At 30.4% G+C, this 14,635-nt stretch overlaps 1 protein-coding gene across 3 annotated transcripts in view; it reads right to left on the bottom strand.

Annotated features, from left to right (window-relative positions):
• Fhos (Formin homology 2 domain containing) overlaps window positions 1-14,635 on the bottom strand; it is a 510,750-nt gene that overhangs the window by 371,390 nt on the left and 124,725 nt on the right. For all 3 annotated transcript variants that reach the window (XM_075373283.1, XM_075373282.1, XM_075373284.1), the window contains exon 4: window positions 11,817-11,914. In XM_075373283.1, the coding sequence (XP_075229398.1) occupies window positions 11,817-11,914 (98 nt within the window). The remainder of the gene's footprint in view (window positions 1-11,816; window positions 11,915-14,635) is intronic.

Raw genomic sequence — 14,635 nt, 5'->3', positions numbered from 1 at the left:
GCCATGTTTATTTTTCAATGTTATATCTCCATAAATATTAATTTTATCAAAATTTATGTTATTTACTAAAATATTAAGCTTTTATTTTGAACAAAATGACATTTTATTTTTTTAAATCGGTTGACAAATAGTCGAGTTATGGGAGAAAATTGATGATGTAATTTTGTGTCATAATTATTAACTCTATTACTGTGAGAAAATTATTACTTAATTTGATACTAATATACAACACTAGAATTAACAATAAATAAAAACAATTAATATTTAGTCGAATTGAACGTAAGGTGAAGTACATGAAAACAGACATATTTACAACATCAATTTGCCATTTCGCCAATTTGCCATCAATTTCGCCATTTGCGAAGTTGTTTAAGTCCTGATTTTTTGCTGATTTTAAAACATTATTATCAAGACGCTTACCAAATATTAATGCGATTCATCTATCCGAACTTCAGATATAAATTTTTATGTAAAAGTAACAGACAGAGGAAGAACGAAGGAGAAATCGTCATTTTTCCTAAGGGTATTTCTTTTTAGTTTTACAAGTAGAATCCGAAAAAGTATAGCCAACCCACCATTTTAGAAACACTGTATGTAAAATTATTTTCATAAAAAATTTCAAAAATATTATTTTTAAAAATTACATTAGTTTACTAAAAAAGCTAAGAAAAAAGTTGTTATACATTTTTTTGACATTGGTTATTTATTTTTATGTAGTGGAAAAGAATGATAAATGAAAAACGTTTTAGAATAAATTCAAAAATCGATATTTTTACTGTTTTATCGGTTCCCCCATTCCTAATACAGAGTGTCCCATATAAAACGTAACCCAACCTTATATTGGTAGGTATTGAAATAATAAAAAGGCATGTGGTGTAAATGTAAATGTAATTTTTATTATTACCATCCATTACCTTACATTTAGAGTAAATGTTGAAAGTGGCCGCCATCTTCTTGAATACAAGCTTCGATTCTTTTTACAGCGTTTCTTGCAACTTTTTTCAAAGTTTGTGGCTGGATATTTAATACAGCTTGTCCCATATTGACTTTCAATCGTTCAAGTGTTCGTGGTTTGTTGCTGTAGGCTTTTTCTTTGAGGTAACCCCGTAGAAAAAAATCCGCCGCAGTCAAATCTGGAGATCTTGATGGCCACAAGCCTCGACCGATAACACGATTACTAAAGAATTCCTCAACGAAATCAGAAGTTGAACGTGCGTAGTGCGATGTCGCACCGTCATGTTGTAGCCAGCTGTGTCTGTCTTCCTCTTCCAAGAGTGCAATGAACTGTAATAAAATATCCTGATATCGTTCTGCATTAATGGTGTACTCGAAAAAATAGGACCGATTATTTTCTTCCGCGGTATTGCGCACCACACGCCCGACTTCTGCGGGTGTAATTGTTTTTCGTGATAAACGTGGGGATTTTTAGCACTCCAAATTCTACTGTTTTGGCTGTTTACGTATCATTTCAGTGACTGTATCTGTATTCAACACCGATGCAGATCTTTTGTGTTCCTTGTTATTAACAGAACCTGTCTCTCTAAATTTTGCGACTAACCTTAATACTGATGTTCTGTTAGGAGCTGGTTTATCTGTGTACTTAGGGCGAAACAAATCTTACACTGCAACCACTGATTTCGTACTGAAGTACGACTCGATAATGAATACACGGTCATCTAGCGAAAACACCATCTTGTCTCTAGCAAAACACTGAACGTTATGATTGCATTGTTGTTACTATCGGTAGTGTTCTACTGCGTCGCCGCGATGTTCAGATGTTGGACGAGTCCATTTCAGTAACGAGTAGAGCAGTAAGCTTGACTTTTGAAATTTCATGGATGAGTGATTGATGGGTTGCGTTTTATATGGGACCCCTTTATTATCCCCAATGTATATATTTTTTGAGGCCACATGCACTACTACTGTGATAAGAAAGACATAAAAAAATTCGATTAAAAGATATGCAATAAATAAAAATATAGCTCTTTTCGATTTGTAGGAAATTGAGAGAATTTGAAGGCCAAAATGTTTTTTTTAAATGAAATAATAAGCGTGTAAGATAAGCATAATATAAAGAAGAGTTATGTTTCTAAACTTTGAGAAAAATAAACCCAAAAAACTCTTCACCTCCTGGAGATATTGTCCCAAATTTTATCAACAAATTGCTTCATATAATTTGAGTCTCTGTAAAAGATTTCATCAAAATACAGTCAAAAAGTTATTAAGCTTCAATCACGCCAGTGTACATACGTACAGACAAGAGAAAATTACCCCCGCCCACTTTTTTGTTTTTCTGGGTTCCTGGGCAGTGAAATGTCTAGAAATGTAAAACTTCCATACCCCATTTTTTGACTGATTATTATTTTCCTTCTTGCAGAATACCTCTAGAACTATGTATGCTACCAGGAAATTAAAAATATAAAAATAGATTTATTTAAAAAGATTATTTTAATCTTGATTTTTAAAATTTAAATTATATTTTATTTTTTATTTATTTAAACTACTTTTTATTTATTTTTTATTTTATTTTATATTTATTTATTTTTTTTATGACGTCAGAGATAAGAAAAATCTAAAAAAAATATATTTTTTTTTTTAACAACGACGAAATTTTATAATGAAACATTTTTAATCAATTCAAAAGATTTTCGTCTCGTAAGATTAATTAAGATGGTTGCAAAGGAAATGTTTTGAAAAAAAATTGTTAAAAACATTTTATGAAAAACGTTTGTTCGGTTTGACATTAAAAAGGCGGGCAACAAAGTAGTAATATTTTTCTGACATTGGTTATTTATTCAGTGGAAAAACAGAGGATAACACTGGAAACAAAATTATACGCAAAAAGTTACCAAAGATTCCTTTTTTGGGTGGGGGTAATTTATGATGAAGTTTTATTGTAAAATCATCATTATGTGTTTAAATAAATCAAATTTTAAAAACTCAAAAAATCGGTACTTTTTAATTTTTCTGCTCCCCTTCCTTCAAAATTACCTTCCAAGAATGTTTTTTTTCTACGTTTACTATGTTAAATGGAAGAAACTTTTATTTTCTTATGAAGAAATTTCTACTAAAAAATGAACAATCAATAAAACGTAACCTAATATTTCTTTTGAGATGGGGATGAATCATAATGAAATGTTATTGTTGTATTATTTATTACTAAAATTTCATTTTTTTAAATTTAGTAATATTAAAATCAATATTTTTAAATTTTGATCGCCACGCTCACCCCTAATATTGCATTATTACTATGCTTAGAAAGAAAATAAAAAAAAAATCGGTTAAAAAGTGCAATAATTAAAAAGATACTTTTTTTAGATTTACGGGGAAGAGGGAATTTTGGGGAAATGTTACTTTCCCGTCTAGCGTTATAGCAGAGCTATAGCTGTAGAAGGGAAATACTGAAATCGGTTCAATTTGGGTATATGCGGTTTTCACCGGATCTTGACGTTTTGACACCTAAGGAACCCAAAAAATAAAAAACCGGATGAAAATTTCCGGATGTTCATATGTACGCGCGCGCGCGCGTGTATGTGTGTGTGTGTTCGGTGTCTTATTCTAAATCACCTCATATCTCCAGAACTACTGGACCGATTTTAACCAAACTTGGTCCGATTACTTCTATATATGAGGCATTGATGCCATTAAATTTTCAATTTAAAAGGTCAAGGGAATGAGGCTGTAGAGCAAGGTCACCCTCAATATCTAAAGATTTCGCAGATCTTATTTTTCTTAGTCACATCTATTAACAATTAAAAAATAATAATATTTGAAAAAAAATTATTTATTTGCTAGAGTAGCACTGACGTGCTAAATTAAGTTGTCGGTCTCCGTGGCGAGAGTGCTAGCGTCTCCACCTTTCATCCGGAGGTCCCGGGTTCGAATCCCGGTCAGGCATGGCATTTTCACACTCGCTACTAATCATTCATCTCATCCTCTGAAGCAATCCCTTACGGTAGTTTCGGAGGTAACAAAAAAATAATAAAAATTATGCATGTGTAAGCCGCAAAGACCTATAACTGTGTTGTCAGCTTTTTGGGGAAGGTGAGAATTTTTTGGGCAGAATTTTTTTTTTTAAATTGTAAAGCACCCACGCATGTACCGAGCTTAATATAAAGTGGGGTTATGTTTGCAAAATTTTAATAAAATTGACTCCAAAAATCGATCCACTCTATTCCCTGAAGATATTAACCGGAAAACTTTACCAAAAATTACCCCATATAAACGAGTCTCGTACAAAATTACATCAAAATCGGTGTATCCAGTCAAAAGCTTCAAACAAGCCAACAGATTATCATACGTACGTACGAACATTACCTTCTACTTTTTTTGTTTTTTGGGGGGTTTTTCTCGACGTTTTTTGAAACGTCGAGAAATGAAAAAAACCATACCCATTTTTTTGACTGATTATTACGCTTTTTGCAGCATAGCTGTAGAGCTGTAATGCCAGCAAAATAAAAAAATTAATATATTTAAAAAAAAATTATTCTATATTTTTAATATAATAAAATGGTTACAAAAATTATCAGAAATTATAAATAATAAATAGAACAAAATATATTTAAACATTAATAGTTTATAAGAAATTTTTTTAGATGATATAACAATTTTATATCGAAATAAAAAGAAAATATTTTGCTACGTAATTGTAAAGACGTTCACTTTTTTTATATATGAACGTAAATTATATTATGTAATAAGATGTAACATGTTGCATGTCACACGTATTATTGTTGCAGTCTATAAGTTATAAGTAAAGAGTACATGGTATTTGTTAAAAAAAAATAAACGTGACACCTGAATTAAAGCGAGAAAAGAATACAAAACATAAATTTAAAAAAAAACCGCAAACTAATCTTTAAACAAATAATAATTATATGTTTAAATTTAAATTTAATTTTTATTTATTATATTATACAGTGCATAACTATTTATTATTAACAATTACAAGTAAATTTTTACTCAAATAGAGCGATTCATGTTAGAAAAGATGAAATTTAAAAATCATAATTTTTATTTAAAAAATTTAATAACAGGGCATATATTTTTACTGTTGTAATTTTAAAATAAAAACATATAATTTTATTATTACACGAATACTGAGAAATTTCTTAAGTTTTAAATTTTACTGTGGTCACAGCATGCTCATAAGAATAATAGAAAGTTAAATGTGTAAATTAAAAATTCTATTATCACTATTATTATAAAACATAAATTACGCACACACGTAGTTGAAGCACCAGCTTTCAAATGGACAAATACTTTTTATTAAATGTATTTAAGCTCCTTTTGTAAGTTTCTATCCTTTTCGCCTTCAAGAAAAGGATAGAAACTTAACGTTTTTAACCTACAAATCAATATGCGATTTGTACAGTTAAATAAGTTGGTAATTCGATCACTGAATGGAAATTACAAATAGATATCAATGTTAAATTTGAATTCTTTAAATTATTTTTTGTCCTTTCCTATTATACGGGCGCCACTATACATTTTATATCTGGTGATAGGAAATTATTATAACATGAAAGAGAAGCATTTATTTTCCTAATATTATGTATAAAAATGTTACACATTTTTTGTTACACATGCGTTTCGGGTGGCCAGTACTACTTTATTGATAGAATACATTCAAATGGATTTTTATTGCCTATCAGCTGCCGTCACATTAACTTGATGAAATAGCTTTCTATGAAATCAGCCAATTTCATAGTTAAGCCGAGGTTAGCGAGAATTAGATTACGTTTGCTGATACCGTACGAAGTTCAGTACATGGAATCGTTAGTTACATCGTGTAATTGGTATCATGTAGTACTGTTTTTGAATGTGACGGTAGTGAATTAACTTTCAAACTTATTGGTACTTGGTAAATCCTAAATTTTCATATCGTATTTCACAAACAATTGTCGTGAAGTACGCTGCACTACTCAAATACGGTGATTAGTTAAGTAAATACGGTGTATTAGTTAAGCAAGTTGAGATGGCGAAATTTTCCGGTCAATCCGTGGTACAACGTGTTTGATTAAGCGAGTCCAACGCCCTGTTGATAATAATCCCACCTCCTCTGCCACTCTCGTATCATGCCCTCCCGAGCAGTCACTTTATTTCCTCCCCTAATGATATTACACCGCGTCACCGCCAACTGGCGGAAAAGAGGAACTCCAGGAATTACTAGGGTAGCCTCTGTTGAGACTGAGGAATAGGCAGACGCGATCCTAAGGGCTATTCTCCTTTGGACCCCTTCCAGGATGCGCCTGTTTGAGTCCTTCTCCAGCGCAGTTTCCCAAACCGTGATTCCATAGAGGAGTAATGAGTTTATGACATGAACATATATCTTCCTGCAAGATGACCTTATACCAGACAAGTTATTGAGCAGTCTGTGTAATGCCTTTACCAGTCGATCGGCTTTTGCTGCGGTTTCCTTGGCGTGGATTGAGAATGTTCTTCGTTTGTCCAGCCACACTCCTAGAAATTTGACGGGGTCTGAGCAACGTACGGGACTGCCGTCGAGTCTGATTGAAACGGGGGCGAGCGGCATTCTGCCGGCCATGTTGATGAACTTTTTCGTATCATCAGATAGGCGTAAACCTTTCCCCTTCCAGCCCCATCCCCATCCAGACCTGGATCCTCCGTATTGCCATGTTGGCCGTAGTCGCCACATCCTCCCCCGACCCCGCCCACATTACAAGGGCGAAGTCGTCTGCAAAAGCAATCGGGACAACACCTCAGGGTAATTCAGTCGGAGAACACCGTCATATACTATGTTCCACAACGTGTGGCACCCCAAATGTAACTTGGAAACGGATGGGTGAATCAGTTGAATAATATCTGTCTTGGACAGACAATATAATATCTGTCGACTGTAGATATCTGTCTTGAAGGTATCGCTGCATTATTCTCCGCAGGTTGCTGTCAATCCTTCCATCTTTGAAAGCCCCTAAAATAGCATCCCAGCGCAACGAGTTGAAGGCATTTTGCACGTTCTAGAGAACGACTACAGGAACCTTCTTCGTGCGCCAGGTACCGGATGTTGCCTCGTTAACGACGATGTTGACACACGAGGACTCCGTTGCCCTCGAGTTGTTAAGACCTAGGCCCTGCTGGGGCTCCCTCGGGGGACCCGGTTAGAGGCAGGTAACTGGTACGTCCACAACCCGGGTTTGGGTCTTGGTTTGGTTGAATTGGCGACGACATTTCCCGGAGCTGAGTTATGCTTAATTGTGGGTTCGATTCCGTGAACGGAATATATAAAAACCAAAGAAAAAACAAAATAATTAAGTAAATGTAGTAAACAGAACGACAAGCAGGGAATGAACATCACTGTGTCATGAATATTATAAACGATTGAATAAATAAATCTTACAGCTTATTTTCTTTATTATTATTTTATTTTGTTTACGTTTACAAGTATATTTTATAAAATTTAATAATTTAAATGATTATGAATATCAGTAAATATGAAAAATTTATAATGGTACCCGTGTAGTAGTAAAGCACGTGTATTTTTTAATTAAAATATCTGCAGTATTTTAAGAAAAAATGATGAAAAACAAAAATACAATCCAATTAAAGATAGTAAAAGGTTATCCTATTAAGAATGATATAAATTGAAATAAGGCAATTGAAATGTAAAACGGGATGCCGATTTTCCGGATGGCCACCTATCCCGACTGATTACATCCGCATTAGGTAATTTAAAAAATAATAAGATTATTTAAAAATTTAAAATACTATTCCCATAAAAACTTTGCTTCAACAGAAAATGTATTTTATCGATCTTTATCTTTACTGGGGTTTTAAATTGCCTTTTGAATAACTTATACAGCAGAAAACATACGTAATTTTAAGCCTGTATTAAATTAACTTCTGAAAAATTGACGGAAATACATTAATTAATTGGTAAAACATAATCTATGACGTAATAACTTGCATCTAGGGCCGTCACACAAAAAAGCTTATGAACGTCCGTCTATCGCTATGGACTGATTAAATTTACTATGGAGCAATAAGAAGAATGCCAATTTACACAGATTCTTTGTTTAAAACGATCAATTCCCATTGTACTGAATTTTTTTTTTTTCAATTTAACGTATTTAAAATCCCCGCGGAACCTAGGTGATCCATCCTCATCCTGTTTCACTTATTTATAAATAGTTAAAAGAAAAGCCTAATTTGTTTCCTCAGTTGGAATTTTAGCCGGCTTTCATACCCGAATTTTAGCTTCGAAAAAAATTAATTTAAAAAATATATGAGAACTAGAATCTATAACTCAATCTTTAACGTATTATCTAAGATGTAAACGGATAGCTCGCTGTATATTTTCATATAATGTATATCTATACATAATTCCAATTTTCTATTAGAATAGCTATACAAGATACATGAAAATCAGAAAATAATTGTGTTTAAACGTCATTGTTTACTTGGTTATAAAGAAAATTCTTAAATTTTAAATAAGTATAATTCTGAGTATTGTTCTGAAGAGGTCTGGGACCACGTTTATTCAATTTCTTACATCAAAAACAATAAGGAAGCACCAAATTTACCCCTCGATTTGTACCCCAAGAATTTTAGTACGGTTTAATTTCACACACACACAGATAGAGAGAGAGAGAGAGAAATGGAGGGAGCAGAAATCAGGATTAAAGGTTTCGTGAGCCGAAACTCGCTAACGAACCGTTTTCTGATCTATGTCTAGATGAACTTTTTTCTTATTTTTGGCTAGAGAATCATCTCCCGCAGATTTCCGTGCAATTTTGAGTCATTCTGTATATACATTATTTATAGAATCAGACGTAAAAATAAAAAACCATAATTTGTTCTGTCAAGACCTCTTCCATATATCACATTATATCTCACGTAAAAACTGAATTTTATTTATTTTTTCTTACTACTTTTACTTTCCCGACGAATGTAGCTAGAATAATTGTATTAAAGGGGAAAGTATGGTGATTACGTCAAAAAGGGGTACAGGATTTTTATACAAATCTTTACGTTTTAGTTCCACCAAACCAGTTAGTTTGACCAGTTAGTTCATCTAGACTATTCGTTCTAAAATTGGGCGATAACGCCCTCTTGTGGGCGTTGAAGGCTTTCAGAGGGGGGCAATAGAAGGTCTACAGAAAACTGGGGGCGTTTAGGCGGTCTTGGAAAGTGATGACTGGTTAAAAAAAAAGACAAAAATTATATTTTCCTGATATTTCAAATTAAAATTAAATACCAACTATACTAGAACAAAAAATTAAAGGGAAACTATATTTTATGATAAAAAATGATTGTATTCAAATTACTTTAACTTTGCAACCAAGAGGCTTAAAGAGATGAATACAAAAAAAGAAATTAAAGCTAAAATATTCTAATTTTTGACAGTATACTTCAAATTTCAATTTTAATAAAAATACTTCCAAACATGGTTAAATATTCATTTTAATTGTTGTCATTTAAAATGTAACTATCAACTCAGAAATAGGATATGCTACGTTTAAAAATAATAATTGCAATTTGTGTTTTTAAGAGCGTATCCTAAAAACAGAAATTGCAATTATTATTTTTAACAGATGGTAAGTTCAAACATTTTGGAGCGCTAGAAAATTTTTGACTATTAATGAGGGCGATGGACGAAAAAGTTTGAGAATCAATGATCTAGACCAAAATAAAAAATATATATACTCGTATGAAAGTGCGTATGCGCGTACGTACGTATGCACTTACATGTATACTTATGTGTATGTATGTATATGTGTCACACATACAAGCCCTACATTATAACCCAAAGAGATAACGGTTACAAGATATAACGTAAACTGCTTTTGGCTTATATCTAAGGATTGATAGAACTGATTTTCTTCAAATTGAACTCAAATATTTCTACGTATGGGGTATAATAAACATCATATTAAACCCGTTAAGGAGGTGGGGAAATATCGCGAAAAAACAACATTCAATTTTCTTCAGAGGCTCTTTAAAAAAAACTTTCCTTCCGCAAATTTGTAACCAACATTGCATATATAAATACTTTAAAAATTTTTTCTCCAAAAAATCAACTCCCACCAATTAAAATTTTTGATTTTTCTTTCCTCCATCTATCTTTGGTTTTATATATATATACATTTTTTTTTTTATACTATGTACGTCATAAATACCAAATAAAAATCGCCACTGCGACTGTATAAATCGCAACTTGCGTTTATGTATTATAGGGCTATCAAAAAAGTCAACAATCTTTCAAAATTTTAAATCCCGGTCCGTAAACACAGAAAAGTTTTTACAATGTTGTTTTAGCAACATTGCTAAATGTTGATGTTAGATTAAGAGAAAACTTAATCTAAGCAAATTTGTTAAGCGTAACCTAAATATGTATATTTTTAGAAGAATGTTTCTAAAATTTATTCCCCACCTCTAAAAAATGTAATTTTTATTTTTTTTGGCTCTATTTTAATTTTTATTAATACTTTTTTCTTAATCACTTTAAGTGAAATTAATATTTAATTAACTTTGGCCCTTATTATACGAGTATATCCCGGACCCAAAATAAGAAGCAATTTTTTCATTACCATCATAAAAATTATATTTATTATTTTAATAAATTATGAACAATCCTTTTTTTTCAAATTTATTTTTTTTCTGTTAAAGATTATTAAAAAAATCTTTCTTTACGAAGTTGTTCCCTCAAAGTAAGAGATTTTTCAAAATCAAAACTTTTTTTGAAATTTTGATGCTTCAATCTTCTTTTGATAATCATTATAATCAATAAAAAAAAACCTTTCTTACGGGAAGCCCAAAATTTTAACTTTGTTACTTATATTTAAACCTTTATTACGCAAATTTAAAATCTCTACACTAAAAAAATATATGAAGCGTTGGTTTGTTTGCTGAATGTGTTCACATTTTTATCTTGAATGAAGGGCACGAGCGATTCATTCGTTCGAACGATTTATATTTCCTGGTACGAACGATTTATTTAAAATTACGTTTGTGTTTTGCGGATAAAAAAGGAAAAGATTGGGGTCAGATCTGCGTTAAAAAATCGCACCTCAAGAAATGCTAAAAATGTTCAGGATTTTGAAGCTTTTTGTTGTAAAAGTGTTTGTTGTTGTTAGTACGCTAAATTCATGAACGTTATTTAGTTGCAATTGGCAAAAACATTCAACAAATCATGTGTAATGTAGCATAAACCATGTAACATTTTCGCGGCGGGCAATAGGTCCGCCTTTTTTCCTAGTTAAGACTTATAATGAATGAATTGCATAGACTTTCCGACTTCGCCGGAAAGGTTTTCCAGTAAAAAGCTCTGCAAGGTATTACATGACATGACCGGCGCAGCAGGGAGGAAAAGTCATGTAATATTTTGGCAGCTTTTTTTACGTACCTAAAGGAAATAATTTTCCTTATAATTAATTATAAGGATATATATATATATATGTGTGTGTATATAAATTATCATATAAAAAATATATTATGACAGGAACAATTAGATTTCATATGTAGAAGAAAAATTTATTATTTTCACAGATACCGGAAATCACTAAAAAACTTTTATAGAAAGTGTACTAATAAAAAAATTGAATAATAAGAAATTAAAAATGAAAATTACACACGTACAAATACATATATATATATATATACTCATGTATATATACTCATGTACAAATATAATTCAATGTAATGTACAGGTAACATTAAATTATAATTAATAAATCCTATAAATTAAAATGTAATTATAATTTTCATGAAATCATTTTCATTTATTTATTTTTTTGTTTACTAAAAATTAGTTATAAAAATAACAAAAAAAATATTATTCAAACAGGTTAACTTACCTTTATCATTCCAGGCATAGATATTGCTCTCTTAGCAGAACTATCATGGATTCTAACTTGATCAGCATTAATGAAAAGTTCGTCACCACTATCCGAATCTGCAAGCAAATTTTATTTTAGACTAAAATTCTTTTTTATTATATAACAATGTAAATTCTACTAGGATCTACTTATCAAGTACCAGCAGCCAACAAGTTATGGATCATTGGGACACATTTCAATGGAGGGAAGAATTCCCTTTTAATAAAATATCCAACTAAAACTATGAGAGATTTAAACTGAGTAATATGTACAAGAATAATAGTTTAAATATAACAGTTTAAAATAAATTTAATATTATATATAACTCATTTTGAAACAACTATATAGAGTGAGAGAGAGAGAGAGTGATATTAAACTATGAAAACGACTTCATATTTCACAACTGAAAGATAGTAAACGGTAGAAACAAGTCCTGATCAGCAAAATTGTGCTAAATTATAGTATCAAAAATTTTTATTCGCTATCTTTTTCAATCATAGTGATTCAAATTTTTCTTAAAAATAGCAAGGTGGACACGTGATAAATGATTTTAATGTGTACTTTTACGAGAGAAAAGGTGGCAAAAACTATTTCATGATAAATGTCTTCGTTTTTTAATTATAAGCAATCAAATTTGCAAAAACGGAAAAATCATGGTAATCATAAAGCGAAGAAAAACGACCCGAGTAACTTTTTTATTTCGTACTACCTTCATAATTATATCCAATAACAAACTTTAAACAGTTAATATTAGAATTTATAGCCCAAACGCTAATAATAACAGCCTTCACAATATTAAATAACGCTTAAAATGATGATAATAATAATAATACAGAATAACTAATAATTTGAACACTAACACATATTAAATGCTAACATCAACTGATATTATTTACTTTCGCAATTTATTATCAAAATATTTAATTTTAAAATTTAGCTAAAATTTTTCGGTCCTAAATTACGTAATATAATAAATTTTGAAATTTAAAAACTGTATTACACATTTAGATTTAGAAGTTCTCATTTTGGATTCTTACTTCAACATATAAATACAGTATTTTATTGTTTTTAAATTGCTATAAATTCTCATAAACTGGAAAATTAAGTAGTAATGGTGCTGTGAAAATTAAAGTAAATAGTTAGCGCTTGAAGCCAATTTAATTTATAGAAGTGTTTCAAATTATTATTTTTTTTGGCATCGACTGCTTCGGTCATTTTTCCCTATGAGAATGGAAATTTGTAAAATGGGATTTGAACCCAGGACCTCCGGATGAAAGGCTAAGACTCTACCACTCCGCCACGAAGATCGGCAGTTTATTGTTATTTAATATTTTAAAAGGTTGTTATTGTGTTTGGACTATTAATTCCAATAGTAACTGTTTAAAGCTTGTTATTGGATGTAATTCAGAAGATAATAAAAATTCTGAACAAATAGAAAAATTACTACGGGGCGTTTTACATTGCTTATCACTACCGTGATATTCCGTTTTTACATATTTGACTATAACTCGAAAACGACGGTATTTATCAATGCACAGTTTTCACCATCGTTTTTTTTTCGTAAAATTTTACATTAAACTCATATATTGTAATCTTTCTTCTTAAGAAAAAACGAATTTGAATTAATATGGTAGGTCCATAATGGCAGACAAAAATTTCAAACACACCATAAAGTAGCATTTTAATTATGTTGATCCGCACTTGATTCTACCTCCTAGAATACCTCAACTTTGAAATATGAAGCCGTTTCCATGCTTTAATACCACTCTGTATGTATGTGTATATATATATATATATATATACATAACTTATTATATGTATAATAAGTTTTACTATATAAAGACTAATAAAATATTCGTTAATAAACTGTTAATTTGCAATTAATATTTATTATTTTTCTTTATTATCTTTCTCCTTTCCAATTTATTTTTTATATTCTATTTCGTGAGCATTTACTGATGATTATTTAACAACCGAAATTACTGAAATTTCTCTTGTTATCCAATACGTTTAAATAATCTTTCAGCATAGCTCTTCATTAATATTTAACATTAAGGAATTTTAAAACTAATTTTTCTCGAAACTAAAATGGTACAATTTACCAATGAAACTGTAATCATCTGATTTATAGATATCTTACTGGAAAATATCTTCGAGACTTAAGTAATCATGAATTAAACGAATAGACAGAAACGGACATTCTATTTGATTTCTGCCAAATAAAATTTAACTTTATTTAAATACACTCACTCGATTATAATTTGTTCACTCAATCGATTATAATTTTAAATAGCAACTTTTAAATTTGAACTTTACAAGAAAAAAATATTTTTTTTTAAGTCTTCCAACATAATTTAACTATGGATATACTCAATAAAAAATTAATGTAGAAATGAGAACAGATATAAGTAAAAAATAATCGATTATCCTAGACATCGACTAGTAAAGATGTCTGTATATAAAAAATGGCTGGATATTCTCTCTTATAATATAAAAAGTTATAAGTAGACCCGCAACAAAACCAAATTAATAATACTACAAATAATACAAAATTGAAATATAAAGAAGCGCATGTAAATTAAACATGGAAAATAAAATACACATTGTTGACATAGCTCGAAGGTCAATAATCTCTGGTGAAAGAGATTTATTATTTCAATTTTACTCTATATGTAAATTTTAAAACTTTCTTAAGTAATATGTAAATTGCATTGTCCAATCCATGACGAAAGTGTAAAAATGTTCAACTCTAAAAAGACAGTAAATAAGAGTCATTTACGTATAATATAATGGTTTTT

The sequence above is a fragment of the Lycorma delicatula genome, chromosome 8 (genome assembly GCF_047948215.1).
Source record: "Lycorma delicatula isolate Av1 chromosome 8, ASM4794821v1, whole genome shotgun sequence".
NCBI lineage: Eukaryota > Metazoa > Arthropoda > Insecta > Hemiptera > Fulgoridae > Lycorma > Lycorma delicatula.
Note: the sequence above shows the minus strand (reverse complement) of the source record. Positions and strands in the feature narration are given on the sequence as shown.